Source organism: Pleurodeles waltl, chromosome 10, assembly GCF_031143425.1.
Source record: "Pleurodeles waltl isolate 20211129_DDA chromosome 10, aPleWal1.hap1.20221129, whole genome shotgun sequence".
In the NCBI taxonomy this organism is placed as follows: Eukaryota; Metazoa; Chordata; class Amphibia; order Caudata; family Salamandridae; genus Pleurodeles; species Pleurodeles waltl.
Window position 1 is genome coordinate 955416421 of NC_090449.1, and position 22886 is coordinate 955439306.

At 42.5% G+C, this 22886-nt stretch overlaps 1 protein-coding gene across 2 annotated transcripts in view; it reads left to right on the forward strand.

Annotated features, from left to right (window-relative positions):
- MALRD1 (MAM and LDL receptor class A domain containing 1) overlaps positions 1-22886 on the forward strand; it is a 2469603-nt gene that overhangs the window by 1714363 nt on the left and 732354 nt on the right. For both annotated transcript variants that reach the window (XM_069211777.1, XM_069211778.1), the window contains exon 28: positions 9928-10129. In XM_069211777.1, coding sequence (XP_069067878.1) covers positions 9928-10129 — 202 coding nt within the window. The remainder of the gene's footprint in view (positions 1-9927; positions 10130-22886) is intronic.

The following is a 22886-nucleotide window of genomic DNA, read 5'->3' on the forward strand; positions in this document are numbered from 1 at the left end:
AAAAGAGAAACACAAATCCACATTTAATTATACCTCTCCTCATGAGACAGCAGACAGGAACCTTTCATTGGCAAGAGCAATCACTTTCTTTCAAGGTCAGTTGACAGCAGCATCAGGACAACGCAGAACACGAGCTGCACATAGGTCAGGTCTGCAGTTTAGAATTAGTTGGGCATATTAATACTAAACAGAATAAACAAAGCGGACAGTTAAGTATGACTTTATTCATCAATTGGTAACTAAGGGATAAAAGGATTCAGGAAAGCAGAGAGCAGCTGGACATCATCCGCTCTTTCTGGACTGGCTCTAGCAGATTGTCTGGACAGAGTTGAAGCAGGAGTGCTCTCACACAAACTAACTTGAACTAACCTCAATTTCCAACGTTCCTCACTAATTAGAAATATCCAGAGTCCTCTTAATTGGTCCTTCAAGTGGGCTTGCTTTAGGCTTCAGATTCAGTGTCCAATGGTTGTAGATGGCAGCATCAAGTTTGCAACTATTCCAGATTTTCTCAGAAAAAGTGCAGTCATTTGAATGATTTCATAAATTCTGTCAAAATTATACATTTTCTAGTTGTTAGTTGGTTCAAATACTTTCTCACAACACACACAATAAACTAAATGTTTCACAGAAGACTCATGAGTTTCCTGTCTTGATCAACAGCTAGAACAAATATTGTTACCTAATTAATTCTGAAACATATTCCTTGCCTTCAATACAATAGGACATTCGACATAACATCAGCAAAGTAGGGGAAGAATGCAGGTCTGAGGGAACAGAACAAACAAGGGATTTTCCCCTACTGCTGCAAGAATAAAACTCCCAGGCCTAATATAGCTAAGAAGGCCTAAATGCACATTATTACAATTAATATATCTAATAAACCTATTGCGCACCTTACAATTAAAATCAAAATTATTTAATTGCAAACGTTATTTATGATATGTTAGAACAGTTTAAATGTGCATTTATTTTTCTGCACACATGTAGCTCATATTAATAAAATTAATTTAATTCAATATAAATATACAATTAATTCATATTCATTTAATACTTTCATTTCCGATATTCATTTACTAAGTATCCTTTATATTATCTCATGTCAGTTATTCACTCAAATATAAATGCACAATGTCTTCATGTTAAACATGATGTCAGAAACACGAATGGCATCCACAATGTCCACCATAATTTAAAAGTGCATATTTCCCATCTCTACGTTAATTTCTCTGTTAGGCTTTTACATGAAGGTTAATTAGTTGCCATATGCTAGCTTCTATGCCACTAATATATTAATAAAATTTGATCTCCATCAAATGTATCATCACTTGCTACTCTGTGCAGACCAAGCTGGAGGTTACAGGCAGAGTCAGGCCGAACTCTAGGAGGACATGATTCCATACAAACTGGTGCAACAAAGATCCTAAAAGTACATTACAACTCCATTTAACATAAGGAAGATTGCATTTTAGAGCTATCACTAAAAGGGTGAATCCGCAAAGGAGTATTAGTCTTTTTGTTTAATTTTTACGCCTTGCACATAAAGGAAGATCTGCCTAACACCTATCTGAATTCCAATACTGATCAAATACCTCCTAATTTTCATCACTTTGTTAACCTTATTTAAGTATATTGATATAATCCTCAACCACTCTACTTGTATTATTAATGTAACTAGAATGTGATTGATTAAAATCAAGTCTCAGAAATGATTACACAAATTGAGCCACATTGTTAAAAGAAAAGTAAGGTCTTCTTGAATACTGCATTGTAAATACAAACACAGACTATATATTGAGCTATTACTGGAATAGTCAATTTTCTGACTCTTGTTTAATGCAAAAATGTTGCCTTGAGATCGATCACAACGGTTACTTACAAATTAGTGAATTATTCTCAGACGTGTTTTCTCATATTGTGAACACTTGTTACATTAGTTTATCTGAATGTAAAGGGATTGGGACCCTCTGTAAAGGGGAAACAGGTCCTGATCTATGTGAAGCAGGAAGACAAATATACTCTCCTTTATGGAATTGCATTAGATGTAGAAGCCTCTGTCTTGTATCATTATATTTGTATCAGGCTTCCATTACATTTACAATGTATGGCTCACCTATCACACTGCACACTAATCTCATCTTTCGGATGATGTATTTGAAAACCAGAGTTAAAGATGCCAAATATGCATCAATCAAAGGGCAAATAAGTTTTCCATGTTGGCATGCTTCAAACAGCAGGGGCGCTTGCGCCGGCTGGTCCATATTATGAATAGGTCTGCAGAAGGGGAGATTTTCTCTGTTTAGGACTTCAGAGCAGTGTTGTATCTAATCCTTTACAGATATGCTGATATATTTATGTCAACAAATACAAATTATAAATTTGAGGGATTCATTAAGCTAATTACATGCCTACACATTTTAATTTTGCTTGGTCATAATTACTCCTCTTGGGTCACTTACGTAATTACCAATGGTGGGTGAGTGACTGGTGAAGAAGCAATCTGTATTGTATATATTACTACTGCTAAAAGCTGTGGATGTCAGAGCAATTTGGAGGATTATGAATTGCATTACTAAGATTCCCATGTTTAGAAGGGCCTTTCCTACCGAATATGTCTTTCGAATACAAACCTGGTCTCAAAAGCTACTGTTTCTAAGGTAGGTTTGAGGTGAGAAATGCTTATTACTCTGGTGAAATTAGAACTATAGGCATATTTAACCGAAGCTAAGAAATGACACAAATTAGATGGCTCACTGAATAAATTTGAAATATCACTACTCCCAGGACAATAAAATGTAGTAGAGAAAGCAGGGAGGAAGTCCTAAAATAAGTATTTTATGAATGAACATACATGCCTGACTTCAGGCTTTTAAGCAAAGGATACGTTAGCCCACACTGAGGGAATTAAATCAATGTGGTAAACGTTACAGGAAGTAAAGAGAGAAAGGGAGCTTCACACATTTGGTCAGGATTTGTGTGTAGACGGGAGAGAAACGTTAACCCCCACATGACTATCCAAGATATCTGGACTTCCACATGTTACATAATGAGGAGGCGCACAACATACATCAACCAATATCAAAGGAGGAAGATGGGTTTAGCTTTACATTTTCATACTCAATACAGTATTTGGACTTTTTAACATCACAGGCTCTTTTTTTAAAATTATTTCATTAAACAATTGGGAGGGCTTCCTATATCTATGTTGGGCCTGGGCAAATTGTAATTACACAGTAGTAATCAGAATAATTTCACATCACTCTTGTGATGTTAAATTAATTAATTAATGCGATCATGCCAGCTTGAGCAATTTGATGCAAAAATCACGCACAAACTAAGAGAGTGCGAGCAAATCCTGGCTACTGCTGTACGTGTCCTGCGGCATTTAGTGCTATTTTCTAAGCAGAAAATGCATCCTTGGGGCCAATCTGGACACAAGGATGCATTTTCCAGTATGAAAAGAGTGCTAAATGCTGGATTATGCTTCTCATGTAATTAAGCATATTTTCAAGTAATTTTGCAGCAATTCCGAGTAATTACGCTAAAGAGAATTACACCAGACATACCCACGCTTTATAACTACTGAACTGAACTACCTGACAACCGGCTGATCACTAAACAAGTAAATGCTAATGACTGAAGGATATAGATCCATGGCAGAGATCAATGTCATTGCAAAGATCTTTTCAATAATTTAATAATTTAATAATTTCAGAGTCCTTCTTTAACTCATGGTCGAAACGGGCACCACACAATCAATAATATTAAGGAGCCCACTTATCTAAAAAATAGCTCAGTGAGAAGACACTCCACCATCCCATCTGTAGTGAAAGAAAAGTCAACATTTTCACTCTCTACAATGGAGAATGAGAATTCCATACTTTTGAGTTCACTATTCTCAGTACGATTAAGTTTGATAATGTCAGTTTCTTTTCTTTACAGTGCTTGGAGCTGGCAAAATGGAGTATGAATTGCTATATGAAAATAATATATTCACTTGATCTAAATGAAAAAGGAGGAATATGTTCCAGCTGTCTCTAATCATGCTAGATCGCTTTTCATTTGGGCCACCTTGTACTTTATGAAAAAGGGAAAATAGAAACTTGAAGAACATATACTGTGTTTTCTCTCAAACGTTCTGAACCATTGCCTCATAATATGCTGGTTGGCAGAGTACCTGACATTATGGGCCTCATTAAGACCCTGGCGGTCTTCAGACTGCCAAGGTCACAGTGGCGGTCTGACCTCCACCAAAACGGTGGTCCCACACCACTGACCTCTGGTAAGTAGTGCAAGGATGATCTGTATGATGAAGCATGTCACCTAAGGGTGAGTGACAGTTTTCGTCCTTAAAACAAAGATTTCTCTTGAATCAGGAGACCTTTTTGGACTCTAAAGCTATCCAATGTGACTGGTTGTGTAGATTTGATGCATTTTTTGGGGGATTTGATAGTAGGTGGGGAGCAATGCATATGTGGTGTATAAATATTCCCAGTGGATCCCTTTTGTGACGACAAGTGCTGAGACCTATCAATTGACAGTAACTGATAAACAATGAATTAGCCTGTGCAGATTTTTCCCTTCTGCTTAGGATGTACTGAACTATGGGAATTTGTCGTAATATCCATACCACACAGATAAATGTAGCTCCTGTGGCTGTGAATGTGCCATGCATACCCTGGCAGGCCCCACTTGCTACATCACCTCTCACTCAAAAAGGTATCTTTCTCCTTGAAAAATAGTTCACTTCTTCTGGCGGCCATCATTATAAGTATGTACTATGGAGTGAATATTCCTGAATCAGAAATCACTTTTGAATTGTCTCTTGGGGTGTTTGAGAGGTTCAATATATGTTTGTTTTACTTTTCTAGTCTACATGCTGGATATTTTGGAATAGTGACAAAACAAAAAACACACAAGAATCACTTTAACTAACTTCACTCCAGCTCATTAGCTTTTGTGAAATATGACACATTTCAGTGAATACACTTTATCACTTAAGATTAGAACTGCAAGTGCTAATTTAGGATAAAGTGTATGCTGCAGTTGTGAGCTGACTGGTGTCTCAAATAGTTGCAGGAGTTCTCTTTTACTATCTTAGACAATGGTAAATGATTGCTTGTCTGTGGATATTTAGTGGATTGCATTTACATTGACCAGAAGGTATAGCAGCATTTATTGACATATATAAAATATAAACAGAACCTAATATAATGGCACAAAGCAACATAAGAACACTGTTAGAAATGTTGTTTCTGGTTGGCTATGGTATGCACCTAAGACAGGCAGAACCCACCCACTCTAGTCAGGGCAAGGGAGTTACACGTCCAAGATAACCCTTGCTCACCCCCTTGGTAGCTTGGCACGAGCAGTCAGGCCTAACCCGGAGGCAATGTGTAAAGCGTTTGCACAACACACATAACACACATGATGCAATAGAAACACCACAAAGAAACACAACACCAAGTTATGTAATTAGACCAAACATAACTTGTTAGTAATACCCTGCTACCCAAGCAGTTGTCAGAACATTATATGGTACTCTGCAGAATAAGAAGTAGTCATAATAGAACACTCAGTACTCTGTATTCTGCAATATAAGCAGTGGTCAGGAAAACATTACTATAGAAATACACCTGTCATAAACATATCATGAATGTCCATAAAAGGCATGTTAGTAAATATGGCAAGTCATAGAGAGATTATGATAAACATACCAGCCAGGATGCCTAGGTTAGAGAAAAAGCATTATTTGATAAACCCTCGTATTATCAACAGAAAAACCCTGGCATTGACAGCATTGCCCCCTCACCTAACTTATCTTAGGAGCAGTAACACCACCCCCTGAAGTGTGCGGGGGAGCTCCTCTGCTCCGTTAGGGGAACTGGCGGTATCCAGGGTCATCGAGGGGCCTCTGGGGATGTTCTCCCACTGTTTGTGGGAAAAAGAGGCACAATATATGGAGGGTCCCGGTGGCACGGAGACTCCCCTCTCGGCCGCAGGGCTCCGTGCTTCAGCGAAGGCCCAACCACAGTGGAGGCCCAAAAAGAGGAGCAGGGGATGTCTGTTGAGGTCTCCCTCTCCGCTCAAAATCCTCCCCTGAGCAGGTTGCTCACAAACATATTCTGCCAGCTGCAGCGCAGCTCCGGGCCCTCCTTTGTCGTGGCCTGGAGCTGCGTTGATGGTGCGCTTCTCCTAGAGTGGGGTGTGAGCCCTCTGGGGCTCTGACAGGACAAGGCCACCCCCCTGGTGGCAGGGAATCCTCGGCTGTCCTGCCTGACCTGCAGAGGGTATCTCCTTCTCCCTGGTCACAGTGTTAAACTCTCTGCCCAGCAGCTCTTGCCAGTACCCTGGGGGCACTTCCCCAAGCGTTCCCACGCCCCAGGGGCACCAACCCACGAGCGCGCTCTGTGCGCGTCAGGTTTCTTGATCTACCCGGGTCACAACGGTGAGCCCCCTTTCGGGCACATGGGCAAAGCGCTCCTCACGAGTCTTGCCCCAACAAAGTGAAGCGCTCTTGCAAAAGCACGAGAGCAGGGTCAGAAATCCAGCATCAGCACTCTAACCAGAACAATGAACCAGCAGAGTGCTCCTCCCGTGCTGAGCTCTGGCACAGGAGCAGGTACACAGTGCTGTCCTCGCGCTGGGAACTGAGTACTTGCAGGGGCCAGAGCACCCAGCCACTGGGGGACACAAGGAGGGCACAGAGCGGTAGGGCCCAACAACAAGCCAGCACAAAGTGGGTGCAGACAGTGGCAGTTCTTCCTGTGGGTCACAGGTCAGCACAGCAGCAGCAGTCCATGGCGGTCCCTGGTGAGTCCTCCAGCAGCATTCTGTGTCCAGGTACAAGTTGCTTCTTGGGTTTCAAAAATGTCTCCAACTTGTGGGGAAAAATCCCCTGTACTTATACTCAGGTTTGCAAAGCATTTCCAATGGAAAGGAGAGGAGGTTTCAACTAGTTACAACTGGTAGAGGGTGTGTCCCCTCTCTCCTCCAGCACAGGCTCCAAACATCAGTTGGGGGTAAACGACCCTTTTGTTTGAGGCCAGGGCACAGCCTTTACAGATGCATGTGTGCCCTGCCCGCCTCTTCTCGCAGCCCAGGAAGACCATTCAAAATGTAGATGCACCTCTATGACACCTCCACACTCCCTGTGTACAGGCTGTCTGAGAAGCATGGACAAGGCCCTACTGTCACTCTGCCCAAACGTGGATTGGAGTCAAGCTGCAAAACACCAAAGTCATAAGCACAGAGAAATGTTCACTTTCTAGAAGGGGCCTTTCTGTAATAGTAATAAAACATCCACTTACAAGAGTAAGCAGCATTTCTCACTACCATTACAACCATACCAAACATACCTACGCTAACCCTCATAAACCAGACAATATCCCCTAGACATAAGGCAGGGCATTTCCAAAGCAATCCTATAAGAATGCAGCACTCACAGCAGTGAGAAAGCAAATAGGCTGTTTGTCACTACCAGGACAGGCCACGCAACCAGGGAAATGCCCTGCCTTCTACATACATAGCACCCTGCTCATAGGGTTAGCTAGGGCCTACTTTAGGGGTGACTTACATGTAGTGAAAGGGGAGATCTGGGTCTGGCAAGTAGATTTAGATGCCAGATCCTCATAACAGTAACCTGCACATGCAGGTCCTGTGCTAGCAGGCCTGTGACAGGTTTGAAAGGCTACTTCAGCGGGTGGCGCAAGCAGCGCTGCAGGCCCACTGGTATCATTGAATTTACAGGCCCTGGGTATAGGGATACCACTCTACAAGGGACTTACAGGTAAATAAATGTGCCAATCAAGTAAAAGCCAATCGTACCAAATTTACAAGGGAGAGCACATGCACTTTAATACTGATTAGCAGTGGTGAAGTGCCCAGAGTCATAACGTCAGCCAAAAAGGGTCAGAAAAATAAAGAGGAGAAGGCAAAACGTTTGGGGAATGACCCTGTAGAAAGGGCCAGGTCCCACAAACACAATTTAAAGATGGCAGAGCACAACACAATAAAACAGTAAAAACAGAACGCAACAAAACAATCACAGTGCAACTCAAAATCACATTTTAATAACAACGCATAAACAACAGGAGCATGACAAAGAGCAGAACACACCACCACAACAAAATGCCACACATTAAATATACACACCGGTTCTTGTTACACAATGCCTCCTATGGAATCCTGCTTTCTTAATACAGTGGTAAAAGTTGTTTGCACCAAGCATAGCCTTAACTTACCAACTAGGACATGATATGGCACCAATCAAAAATATTGTGTGAATAGGCCCTTGGTATGCTGCTTCAGTACCAGACATTTTCTAAGAAACTATTAATGGTGCTATTTTCCTTCTGCTCATTCCACTAACCTACTAAGTGAATGTTTGGGAACGTATCACACAAAACCTGTATACTTGAGTTCTTTTGAACATTTTACTTTTATATTTAAATCATTTATTTGCCAAACTAGATCAGTTATACTTACTGCCCTAGATATTGCTTTTCTCCACTTTCAGCTTTATTTTTCTCATTTTTTAGGCACTTAGTTTTTGTATGTATGTTTATTCCTAATAATACCAGTTTAGAGACCTTTAGTTAGTTTCTTCAATTGTAATGGTGCTTAATTGACTTACTTATAAACAAAAAAACACATCTCTCTCAAGGTTCCTCTTGCTATTCTGGGGAAGTACCAAAAATAAACCACAAGCTGCCCATTGAAAAATTGTGTTTATGCTTAGTGGCATTTTGCTGTGGCTGTGCGAAGGTTCCATCATGAGGGCTCTGACATCTCTTCACACAGACTTGCTATCCAATTTCCTCTAATATGTATGGAATACAATGAAAGTTTTAAACCGGCAAATGCACTTATGATCTTAACACTTTCCATTTGTATCAATTTGTAACTTTCTGTATTAGACTCAAACATATTGACGTCTTGGTAGGGGTGTAAATCTTCTGTGTTTTGAAAGGGAGACTCTGATAAATGGGGCCCTTTCTAAAAAAAAAAACTATGTAAAGCATAACAAGATTTTTACTACCATTGAAGGTAATATAAACATTCTTTCTTTTGATGTGTTTTGGAAGTGTCCACAGCAATTCATTTTTCCAGCCAATAATCTGCTTTAATTTTGTGTCTAAGTGAGATCAAGGTAACCAGTATCTCCAACCACCTCCTCCACTGACTCCAGACCATCCAGAACACCACAGCAAGACTCATTCCAGACCTTTCAAGATGCACCCACATCAAATCACATCTCAGAGAGCTCCACTGGCTCCCAATACATAAATGATGCCAATTCAAACTCCTTACACAAGCATACAATTCAAAGCACCACACTTAGGGCCAATGTACCTTAACAACCACATTCACTTCCACCAACCCACCAGACACCTGAGGTCAGCTTCCCTCCCCCCATCCACAAAATCAGAATGGGAGGTCTAGCATTCTCCTAAATCACACCCAAAACCTGGAATTACCTTTGTCTACAGATTAGGGCCTGCTCCTTATTTCTTGAATTCCACAAAAAGCTGAAGACCTGGCTCTTTAACTAATTCTCAGAGGCTGACTCACTACACCCTTAGTCCTGCATCTATACACCTGCTCCAGCAGCTGGATACCATACCAGGTGATAAGATGAGCTATGCAAATCTACGTAGCTTAAGATAACATGAACCTATGGTTCATTAAGTGTGAAAGATAAGCTTAGATACCAGAGAACGATAACCCATGTCTTACAACATTTGCAAAAGGCCATGCAGAAGGGACAAACAAAGTATTAGGAATACATTTTTTTGAACTTGCCGATTATGGGCCAAAAACATTTTGAAACATAAAGATATACAAATAATATAAGTTAACCATGACTGTTTCAAAAACTCTCATCTTTGGAAAACTATAAAAAAAACTATGCGCTTCTATTAATAGGTATTCACCGTAGAAGAGTATGGATTGAACCTTCTAATGTGGTCAGTAAATGGGATCCATGGAAAGAAGTGGATGTATGCAAATGTGATCCTCTCCAGTAACAGTCCTTTTCGAGTGGCACTAGAGGTTGAAGTAGGCAAAGACGACGGAGCATACATTGCCGTAGATGATATCACGTTCACCCCAGAATGTGCAACCGCAGGTATGTAAATGCCAAATTATACAAATGCAATTATTTAGATGAAATGGCCAGTGGACTTAGTTTATCCAAAACCTGTTAGGAAATCGCAGAACATTAAAGGAAAGCAACTCCTGAAACGTTCGATGAGACTCACGTTATTTCTGCCTATAGTTATAAACGTACAATTCTGCGTTGAATTTAACGAGTAATAGACTTAGGCCCATATTTATATTTTTTTATGGTCATTTTTTGATGCAAAAGTGGTGCAAACTTACAATATATAATTGCATTTTGTGAGTTTGCGCCGCTTTTGAGTCATAAAATGACACAAACGCGGTGCAAAACAAAAGTATAAATATGGGCCTTAAATCACACCGAAGATTATCGCTAACAAGCAGTAACACAGCAAAGCTGTGGAGGGCTGTGATGCAACCACAGAAAATGTGCCCCTCGTGTCCGATACGCTGGTTGGGTATTTAATTACAGCCTTAATTGGAGTTCACAGAGCCTGTAAGACCTTTAGGCCCATATTTATACTTTTTTAGTGCTGCATGTGTGTCATTTTTTGACGCAAAAGCAGCGCACACTTACAAAATACAACTGTATTTTGTAAGTGTGTGCTGCTTTTGCATCAAAAAGCGGCGCAAATGTGGCGCTAAAAAAGTTTAAATATGGGCCTTAAGCTTCAGCACAACTACACCTGCTGCACTATTGACAGCTATGCCTATGATAACCAGAGCAAAAACGTAAAGTTCTGTACAAACTACTTGAATGTTTAGTGAATAGTAATGATTTGGTTTTTGAGTGGGTCTATGATATGCAGATCATTTAAAGAGATTTGTGTAAATGCTGTTGTGCTGAGTTGCCATTCACTGTTATCAGCTGATTTAAAACGGATCTCCGCCAAACGTTTGAGCTAGTTGTTGTCTCAAATGTTTGATTGAATAGCTGGATTAAGCTATTTTACTCCCAAACAACTGAGTGGTTGTTTGTCACAATACAACAAAATAGTCAGAAGATAATGCAACACGAACACAACCTTACACCACAAAAAATACACATGCGCAAATTTTAACACAGAAACAGCACTAGAGCAACACTGAACATTACCACCACAACAAAACGCATGTGCAAATATTAGTTTACGCATCTCCAAAAGCTGCTGTCATGACACAGTGCTAAAAGTATTTACAACAAGCACTGCTTTGCATACCACCAATGACATGTAATAGCGCTGTAGTGTGGTTAGTTTTACGTATTCATTGCGCTTTAGCTTCAGGCTTTAGGCCTTTGTGCACTTTGCCCTGAATATATTTTATTCATTTGCTGACAGCTTAGAGCCTCTGTACACTTTGCTCTACATGCTTTTTATTAGGCTTCGTACTGTTATTTTTCAAATAGCCAGTTCTACGGTGTTGTTTTTTTATTCATATCACACTGTTTTGCCTACTTCAGCACTGGAGTTCTCCATAACATATTTACTCTGTGCTTCAGTCAAGGATACAGTCTGGTGCATTGCCGATAGACGTGGTAAGAGTTTAGACTTGGCATTCCTGCGTAGGGACATTTTGTGATCACGATGACATGTTAGTTATAAAATCACTTCCTTGTCCCAATACACGCAAGAGGGAGATTCCGACCAGGGAACCACAACTAGACGCTGACTGCCTCGTTGCAGACGCTGAACCAAGATCACAGGTCTTTGCTCAGGTATGAGGGCTGATGTCTCCACAGTGATTCTAATAGGCAAGCTAGAAGCTTAACATGCTGTGCTCTAAATAGAACAAGCAGAGGTAGAGTAGAAACTATTAGACGATATGATAGCTTTGTTCTTATGTTTTACTCTCCTGGTGACTATTTCAATCCTACTGTGTTGTATCGTTCTGTTTATTGCGGCTCACGCCTTAATATCTAAAATACAGTTGTTTTATTAAAAATATTATATAAAACTTATACTGTCTTTGTCATTTGTATATGAGATCATATTGGAAATAAGAGAGTTGGTTTGGATCTGAGTAACCACGACTTCCCTGAGAAGTTCCAAAGATGTCATGCGCTCGGCTGCCTAATCATTCCTTCCACATGGGAGAAATGAGGCACTGCTAGTTAGCCGGAGCAAAAACCGGATTTAGGGTGACAGAGTTCTTTACATGTGGGTCAGACTTAGTCCCCCACACCGTTATAGATCCTGCTACCTAGAAATCCAGTAGTCTCATTTAGAATAATGAGAGCCCACGCGACATGGCGCCACCAAAGTTTGGTCTGGCTCTAATGATTAGGTCCGACTGACTCTCTTGGTCTCATATATATTTTGACTCCTCGGTTCCGTATACGGAGACGTCCGTGGGGCTGAGGGTTTCCGCCGCCACGGCATAGGTCCTTCCTATTGCTTAGTGGTTGGTTGTTCAAGCTTGAACTTTGAAAGGAGAAACCCCGATATTGGTGTGCCTTCTCTGACCTGAAGCAATTTTTTATAAAATGGCGAATCATAATGTAGTGAATATAGCAATTAATATGCGTCATCCGCTCACGGGACATCTGTTGACACATGGACTGACAATCCAGGGGGGTCCAGTCACTTTTGTGGTGGACGCCCATGCAGCCTATAGAACGGAACTTTTTTATTCTTCGGTCGGATTTCCAGCAGTGGATGGGGGAACAAATACTTTTCACGAATACACTGTTGCGAATGTCCCTGGACAATACAGGGCTTACGCTTATTTAGAAATACCTCTATCTTATCAAGAACACCATAATTGGCTTGATGGCGCCCTCCCACACACAGTAGCACAAGTTAGGTTAGGTCCGCTGAGTAATGATGGTCCCACCTGGCCTTTATTGGCTACATATACACCTCATCCTGCGGTTGCTCAATTGGCAGTGGTTGAAGTTCGTCGTTTATATACAGAATTAACGGCTACATATAGACGATTAGTTCAGTTTGTAATGCAGACACTAAATACGAATGCAGCGCGTGCTGCTCCAGCGCACCCACAGGCAGTGGTTCCGGGTATTAATCCGGCCACTGTACACTCAGTTATGGGTAAGGTACCGGCTAAACGAGAGGAGACTCCATTTTGGCTGGCGCAAAAAATTAATACGCTGGAGGCAGTATTTCCCCATACGGGACCTCAGGATAAACATAGAATTTTGACGATGTGTTTGCCGTATGGGATGGTTCCTCCGGTGGACCTTTGTAATACCTGGGGCACGGTGTTTGCCGCGCTCTACACTACGGCACACGGTACACCGACATTAGCTAATTTACCGGACGTGCTTAAACAGATTCAAGATCAATATGGGGCTGCCCCTGCCTTAGATTTGGGCATGCAGTTGCTGGGCAGTTTTGCCACAGTTTCTTCTATTATTTTGAGTAATCTCAAAGGAGAGGCAGTAGCACTAGCAGTGCGAATGCGTCTTCAGGATGTTCCGCTGCTTAATCAGGAGCGGGAGCTTCCGAGAATAATAGCGGAAACATATTCTAGTATTGGTCGTGATAGCCTAGGGGCTAGACCGCAAAAACCCCAGTTAAAGGGTAAAAATAATAAAGAAAATGCTAAACAGCAACAACCTGAGGGTTCGAAAAAGCGCTGGGAAAAGAAACAGCAGACACCTAAGAAAGATGGTGGGCAGTCTCCGCAACCGGAGGCCCCACAGAATAAGTATAATCTCAGGAATAGGGATACTTTGAAGACGCCTGATAGATATCAATATACTAATGCACGCCAATCTCGTTCCTTTCAGGACTCCTCGGAGAAGAGAAGTGAGAGAGGTGGGCGGTCAGAGCGGAGGACGGAGTACGTGAAACCGAGACAGGATTCACAACGCTCAGCGGAGGTTTCTATTAAACAAGAAGAGAAACCGATGCAACAAAAACAGCAATTTAAAAAAAAGAAAGTGGCAGCAGTCTCAGCCAGACATGCCGCTCAAGAAGAGAGTTCTCTTGACAAACAAGACATGGGCGTTAGCACTGTTAGACAGCGCGGCAGAGGTCACAATAGTTCGCCGGAGTCTTCTAGAGCATCTGGAGGTGAAAGCAACTGATGACTTCATACGAGTCGAGACGACGGATATGCGAGTCTCTGATCCTGATAGAGTATATAATGTGACTCTGCGATTGGAAGGGGACATTGACCGTATTATAAACGCCATTTTTTGGGACCATGTGGTAAAATCATATGATGTTCTGTTGGCCGAACAGGATTGGCCGCCTGACTTTGTTCGCGACTGTCCAGTTGGGGAGGAGGTTATTACACCTTCCTTCTCACCACTTGTTCCGAGAGAACTAGCGGAGTCCTATAGTAAATCATGGGCTCTAGCACAAGCTCCCGCCTTGTATAGAAATAATGTGGGGTGGGACAGACAATCACCTTATCATGTAATTCCAATAAAGGGCGAACCTCAGCCACAACCGCAGTATCCTATCAAATTTGAAGCAAGGGCATCGGTTAGAAAAATTCTTACACAATTGGAGTATCAGGGTGTAATTGAGCCCTGTGTCTCGCCGATGAATAATCCCTTGTTTCCGGTTGCTAAACCGGACCATTCATATAGGATAGTGGTGGATTATAAACATTTGAATAGTCATACACGCACATATGCAATACAGAATTCACACAGCGCAGCGCTTATGAATAATATAGTGCGTAAAAAATACAAGACAACATTAGATATCTCAAATGGATTTTTCTGCCAGAATATAGCGCCCGAGAGTCGGGACTATACCTGTTTCAGTGCGTTTGGCTCTCAGAAAAAAATTTGTCGTTTGCCTCAGGGGTATAAGAATAGCCCAGGACTGTTTTCGGCTCGTGTAACTGAAATGCTGCATGAGTTCGACCCTGAAGCGTCATCATATGTTGATGACATATATCTGACAGATGATGAGATTCTGCAACATCTAAGGCGTGTATCGCGCATTGTTGTGGGGTTTGCTGATATTGGCTATAAGTTAAATTTTAAGAAATCGAAGATTGCCTTCCTCAGCGTCATTTTCCTGGGATATGAGTTGTCGAGTGAGGGCAAGAGCCTAGCGCCACATTTTTTGGAGGAATGTGCTTTATTGCAGCCTCCTAATACGGTTCGGAAGCTCCAGTCATTGTTGGGGTTTCTGAATTTTGGCAGAACTTACATTCCTGAATATGCGACGCGTATAAAACCCTTATACGAGTTGATTCGCCCGAATTTTTCGAGTAGATTTTGGACGATTGAACATACACACATACTGCGAGAGTTACAGAGTGATCTCTTAGTAGTTAAACACTTACACACACGGGACAATAAGACACATTTAGTCATCAGGGTGATACCTGGGGCTGTTGGGTTTACTTATGTCACCTTTAATGAAGGGGAGACAGTCCCGATTGCATACAAGTCTCACTTGTATTCTGCTGCAGAACAATGTTTTGCACGAACTGAGAAAATTCTCACTGCAGTACAGATGGCTGTTATTAAAGAAAGACCGCTGGCCCAGGGTCAACGCATCGTTGTCGTTTCCCCGATTCCGGCCTTAGAGGCTGTTACAAAAGCGAGTGTTCCTAATTCGAAAGCTTTACACCCGCGATGGATACAATGGGCTACGTCTTTGACAGCCACTGATGTAGATTATGTATTTGACCCTAAACTGCAGACTCAAGAATTTCCTCAATATGAGATGGAATACCCTGTTCCTGCTGGTACGTTGCCTATTGACCAATATTAGGTGGTCATGTATACCGATGCCTCTGCGCTACCAGCGATTGGGACTAAACAACAGTATTCTGCTGCATGTGCGGTGGTGAGCGGCACTATGGAGGGGGACGTGTTCTGCCCCCGACATACTTATACTAAAACCTTGGGAGATTGCACGACACAGCTGGCTGAGCTCAAAGCTCTATTGTTAGCATTGGAGCACGCGGATCTGGCGATTTTAACCTTGCTGGTCTGTGACTCCTACTACTGTGTGCAGTCTTTCAACGAATATCTACACTATTGGAAGATGAATGGGTTCAGAGATTCTAAAGGCAACACCATTAAACATAAAATGTTGTGGGGTAAGGTTGCGGATCTGAAGGAAACGCTTCCTAAAGTCCATGTTGTGCATACACTTGGACACCAGCGCGTTGGAATACACGTTGCTGGGAATACTTTGGCTGATGAAGCCGCGAAATCGGCAGTGGCTGTCGCCACTGTGGCCGCAGTGACTCGTTCGAGTTCCAAACCAGACACAGAAATTTCGGCTGCCATAAAGGCTATGGCTGCTGGCACGCCCTTTCCTAAGGGATTTCCTTCAAAATATAGTTACTGCTTGAATGGTGCGCTGAATGCTACTGTTACAATTCCAGGCACTGGTGTACGTGAAATTCCCAATAAGATTGAGAGACCTCGATTAATTTCTGCAGCACATGAGGGGGTGGCTTCTGCACATGCTGGGGTGGCTGCCACGATTTCACTTTTACAGGCTCGTTACTGGTGGCCTGGTCTCTATAAAGAGATGAAGCAATGTGTCCTTTGTTGTGACGTTTGTCAACAAATTAAAGCATCGTCGGCTAGACGCCCGCAGCAGACGCCCCTTCTGATTTCAAATAAACCATTACAGTGTGTGTACTTGGATCCGCTGACACCAGATAGTGCATACAAATATATATTGGTTGCTGTAGATTCGTGCTCCAGATTTGTGTGGGTCTGGCCACAACGCTCGGCTGACGCTCGAACTGTTATTAAAGATTTGCACATCTTTGTCGATATATTTGCAGTTGCAGCTTTTCATTCGGACCAGGGCCCTGCTTTTGCCTCTAAGGCATTCAGGGACACCATGGCTTCGTTGGGGGTCCAACTCCAATTCTCGTCTCCATTTCATCCCGAGGGAAATTCTGTTGTGGAGCGTTTAAATCATGATTTAAAGCAGTCCTTAACGGCCAGAGTTATAGGTACGGGTCATGGTTGGCTAGCCCACCTATATGGAGTACAGAGAGCACTTAATAACTTGCCTAGAAGGTCACTGGGGGGTCGTACTTCATATGAGTGCCTATTTGGAACACAAATGTATGTTCCTGATCTAGATGGTCCTGGTGTGGAGGCGGCAGATACGCCCTTTGACATAAATGATCGTGTCACTGTTTTGCAGGATTTACAACAATTCCGTGAAGATAACTCTTCTGCCAGTGCTGCCTCCTCAGGAATTAAGGATGAGCCAGTAACACCTACTGGTTGGATACCCAGGATTGGGGATCTAGTGCGTGAAAAGGTCGCAGTTAAAAAAGAATTTGGTCCTTCTTATTGGGAACCTGTCCCTGTGTTGGGGGTGAGCGGCACGAGAACTGTGATTTTACCGCCGCTGCGAGGGGCCAAAGGAAATCGCTTTGTTTCCATTGATAATGTCAAGTTACAACATGTGGCCGATTCTGCACAGCAGACCAAGAGGGACACCCAGTAGTTCCGGAATCCCTCTCACTACTGGGGAGGAAGTCCCGCTGCAGGTGATTTACACCGACACTGTTTCCTCTCCGAGCTTGGGGAGGGTGGATGATGATCTTGCGATTGTTCCACCGACGGCGATTAATATGGAATCTTTTGATCAAATTGCTGTATGTTCTACTGATGTTTCTGAACATGTGGTTTATAGCGTGCCACGGCGAGAGCCTCCATCTGCTTCTTCGTTCACAGTTGCACCTTTTGCTAGAACTGCTTCTGGCTGCTTCAACGACGCTGATAATGATGTGTCCGGCTCCTCGTCCTCGATGTCTTCTGTCCACGGTCCACGACGGCTGCTGGGATGGCTTAAACGAACATATTTTGTTTTTCCTTGGAACTATTTTTGGCTGTTTTTGGCCGTGATGACTATTTTGTTATGGTTGGGATTTGTGGTAACTTTTTTTCTGATAATACATGGTCATTTTCTTCCTGATCGATCTGACATTGAGCACGTAGAGACTGTGTTAAAACCGCATTTTTCGTCTCATATGGTTCGAAGAGATTTGTCCACTGTTAACATTTCTGTGATACCAGTTCCGGATGGAATTGTGTGGGATAAAGTAATGTTTGATATATATGGTCCCACTGAATTGATTCAAATACCGTATGTCCTCAAATTATCAATGAATGATATTGTTATACCTGGCATTGTTTCTGATGATTGGGATGTGAAGACAGTAGATTCTATGCTAACGGATTTGCAATATTATACTGTCTATGACGATGATGATGCTTACCAGTTTAGAGATAATCATGGTGACATGTTTTGTTACAACTATTATGGACACCACTTTATTCATAAAGCTAGTAGCCCTAAGCCCATGTTTAATTATGTGCAATGGGAACATTGCTCGACTCCTCCACAAGGAAGTTCGAAAACGTATTATGATAAATTTGCTTATTTTTCTGGGCATGATCAACGTAATGCTAAGTCCAACTATTTTAAAGTTGCACCGTATTCTAATAAGCAAATGTTATTGACCGATACTAAATTACTGTATTCCAATTTGTTTGTATCTAAACTTTCGGTCGAGGGATATGAATACTGGTTTAAAACTGTTGACTTGAAAAGTGTTTGGGGTTCGAAAAATTGGCATATGCGAGGCAGGGACACGTTATTTAGAGCATGTATTATCCCGGTCCAAATGATTTTCCTCAATGACACAGTACAACAGACTAGCTGTTTGGGCTTAGCGACAATTAGGGAGTTGACTTTGCCTAGTATACCTGTCCCTTCTAAATAAAAAAATTGGCAGCACTATGTGAATGCTTCTTTTAGTGACTTTACACATTGGGTCCAGAATGGTACGCTTAACACTTCATCGTTACATCTAGGCGGGTGGTTATTATGGCCTGTAGACACTAATGTGTGTCATCAACGTTTTGTCACCTCTTCGGGGGGGTTCAGGACTAGTAGGGCAGACCCTCGTTACGTATCACCAGAACATGCTGATATTATAACTACATACAGTGTGGGGAAGCTTTGTCAACAATGGTTGAAGTCATCCACGCTGGATGCAGTTAAGTCACATCTCACGTTACTGTCTAATGATACTGATTTACAAGATTTTTTGTCGGGTCCCAAAGTACCACGGAAGAAACGGTTCTTATACGAAGTTTATAATGACATTTGGAAGCTTTCACAACAAGAGGCTGCAGCCCGGTTGAGGCAGATTGATCAGGAAAACCTGATGCAGACTTTGTCTGTTGTTGATAATGGCATGCATACCCTTTCTGACCGTGTTTACACGATTGACAGCATTGTTTCCTCTGCCATTGACATTATTAAATCGGACATCTTTTCTTTATATCATGGGCAGAGTCAGACGCGGTCCATCATGCAGCTGGGTTGGACTCTTCAGACCTTGAAGGCGGGTCGCGTTCCATGGCAGCACGTTCGTGCCAGAGAGATCTTTATCTCTTTTAATTTGACTCGTCAGCAACAACTGATGGCTAAAAAGGAAGCGACATATGTTATGTTGAATATTGAGAAATTAGAGAAACTGCCTTTCACGGTAGCTGAGATTCCGTCAGCTGAGTGGTTGATTCATGGGGTTATTAATTTGCTATCTCCACTTTGCAATTTACTTCGTGTTTGAAGCACATTCCGGTGGGTAGATATGAACTATTGGGAGACAGTTACATACACGAGGTGTGGGACATTCCCTTTCAGTACAGATGTGTTAATGGTTTGAAGGAGGTTTTTCTTAGCGGCAGCGAATGCGAAGCTTCTGTCAGCCATTCAATGGTTTGTAAACAGCTGTCCTTGCACGGGGCGTGGAACGCTTCGATTGCTAACTTAGCTTGTTATCTGAAGGGAGTTCCAGTCCCGGTTATTAAAAACACTTTCCAGGTGCTTTCTAACGGCAGTTACATTGTTCTTAACAGCGAACGCTGCTGTGGCATGCGTGCCGGAATAGTTTACATCGTCGTTGTCAACAAGGCCGTTACGTGCTGCGGGAATGTGTTGTTTCCCCCCACTCAATTTAGGGAGGTAGCGGACATCTGGCCTCATATTGCTACTTCCAAGGTTGATTTCGACAAGTTGAGTCGGCTAAAAGCTTTATTGTTTCAAAAACATGTGGCCCTTACATCTGCTAGCGAGACCTACGCACTTCAGGTGGCAAGGTCATCGGCGGAGATACAGTCCCTTTTGAATACTAACTTTCCGAATCACTTCGGTGAACTTGTGGGACGTATATTTAATGCATCCAGCACTGCTGGTATTGCACATTTTTTTCAAAGTCGTTGGTGTTGGTTTTGCTTATACCTTCTCTTCAATATTCGGTTTGATACCTTCGGCTATACATTCTATTTTCGGAAGCATTTTTGGGGGTTTCCCGATTACTTTGTCTTTATTGGCTGGAGTCTTGCTGTTGTTGCTATTTTTTCGCAATGGCTGTCCCGTCACAACGAGATCCTGTATTGCTGCTCCCGTCAGCGCAGCTGTGTCGTGAACGCATGATGCACCATTTTGGAGCGACATTCCTGGTGCGTTTGGAGTGTGACTGGTCTCTGTCATTCAGACCGGTTTTGGATTGTGTGCAACCCATGTTTCGATGCCTTTGGTGCTCGTTTGAACATGCACTGGCTCTCTGTCTCTCATTGCAGCGCCCTCCAATGGTCGATGCTGATCTGTTGATGTTCCCGATTAGGGCTCATTCCCAGACTTGTGCACTACGGATGCGCTTGCTTCGTGAGGCAGTTTATGAGATTCCCTTCCTGGAGGAAGATGGTCTTGTCTCTTTCATAGGCCCTGCACGGGGTGCCACCCTGAATGATTTTGGGGCTTTGGATCACACCTTCTCCATGGTACTTTGTGGCGTGGATCTTCCGATATTGACATATATCGAAGTGGAGGAACTCCTGCGTTCTATTGCTTCTATCTGACGATTGGATTATTGCGAAATTGACACTATATTGAATTTGGCTTTATGATCACATGTTACCTAAATTTATGACTTTGTTGTCTTCTCACCTTGTCGAAATAATTGTTTTAGGTATTGTTTATATTTAGGGCATCCTTTTATATTATTGGACCCACTTGCTAGCGACAAGGGGAGGGTGTAGTGTGGTTAGTTTTACGTATTCATTGCGCTTTAGCTTCAGGCTTTAGGCCTTTGTGCACTTTGCCCTGAATATATTTTATTCATTTGCTGACAGCTTAGAGCCTCTGTACACTTTGCTCTACATGCTTTTTATTAGGCTTCGTACTGTTATTTTTCAAATAGCCAGTTCTACGGTGTTGTTTTTTTATTCATATCACACTGTTTTGCCTACTTCAGCACTGGAGTTCTCCATAACATATTTACTCTGTGCTTCAGTCAAGGATACAGTCTGGTACATTGCCGATAGACGTGGTAAGAGTTTAGACTTGGCATTCCTGCATAGGGACATTTTGTGATCACGATGACATGTTAGTTATAAAATCACTTCCTTGTCCCAATACACGCAAGAGGGAGATTCCGACCAGGGAACCACAACTAGACGCTGACTGCCTCGTTGCAGATGCTGAACCAAGATCACAGGTCTTTGCTCAGGTATGAGGGCTGATGTCTCCACAGTGATTCTAATAGGCAAGCTAGAAGCTTAACATGCTGTGCTCTAAATAGAACAAGCAGAGGGAGAGTAGAAACTATTAGACGATATGATAGCTTTGTTCTTATGTTTTACTCTCCTGGTGACTATTTCAATCCTACTGTGTTGTATCGTTCTGGTTATTGCGGCTCACGCCTTAATATCTAAAATACAGTCGTTTTATTAAAAATATTATATAAAACTTATACTGTCTTTGTCATTTGTATATGAGATCATATTGGAAATAAGAGAGTTGGTTTGGATCTGAGTAACCACGACTTCCCTGAGAAGTTCCAAAGATGTCATGCGCTCGGCTGCCTAATCATTCCTTCCACATGGGAGAAATGAGGCACTGCTAGTTAGCCGGAGCAAAAACCGGATTTAGGGTGACAGAGTTCTTTACACGTGAGTCAGACTTAGTCCCCCACACCGTTATAGATCCTGCTACCTAGAAATCCAGTAGTCTCATTTAGAATAATGACAGCCCACGCGACAGCGCTAATCAGAAATGTTTAGTGAGCTGGCCCATGTTCGGCAGATGTCGTCAACCACCACTCAACTCTCATTGAAATAAATCATTTTCTGGAAGAATAAATATCATATCTGTTTCTTTTGTGACCTAAATGCATGGAATGCACTAAAGTGTGACCAGAAATGTAATACCAGGAATGTGCATAATGATAGTCCAGCCACATTAGCAGCCTGTTTATTTTATTCTATCTGAAATTTATACAAACATGTTACTTTTCCTCTTTACATTTGCAAATGTTTGATTGAATAGCTGGATTAAGCTATTTTACTCCCAAACAACACTGAGTGGTTGTTTGTCACAATACAACAGAATAGTCACAAGATAATGCAACACAAACACAACCCTACACCACAAAAAATACACATGCGCAAATTTTAACACAGAAACAACACTAGAGCAACACTGAACATTACCACCACAACAAAACGTATGTGCAAATATTAGTGTACGCACCTCCAAAAGCTGCTGTCATGACATAGGGGGTCATTCTGACACCGGCGGGTGGCGGAAGCCGCCCGCCTGGCGGGAACCGCCAGAAGACCGTACCGCGGTCAAATGACCGCAGCGGTCATTCTGACTTTCCCGCTGGGCCGGCGGGCGACCGCCAGTAGGCCGCCCACCGGCCCAGCGGGAAAGCCCCTTCAACAATGAAGCAGGCTCCGAATGGAGCCGGCGGAGTTGAAGGGGTGCGACGGGTGCAGTGGCATCCGTCGCGATTTT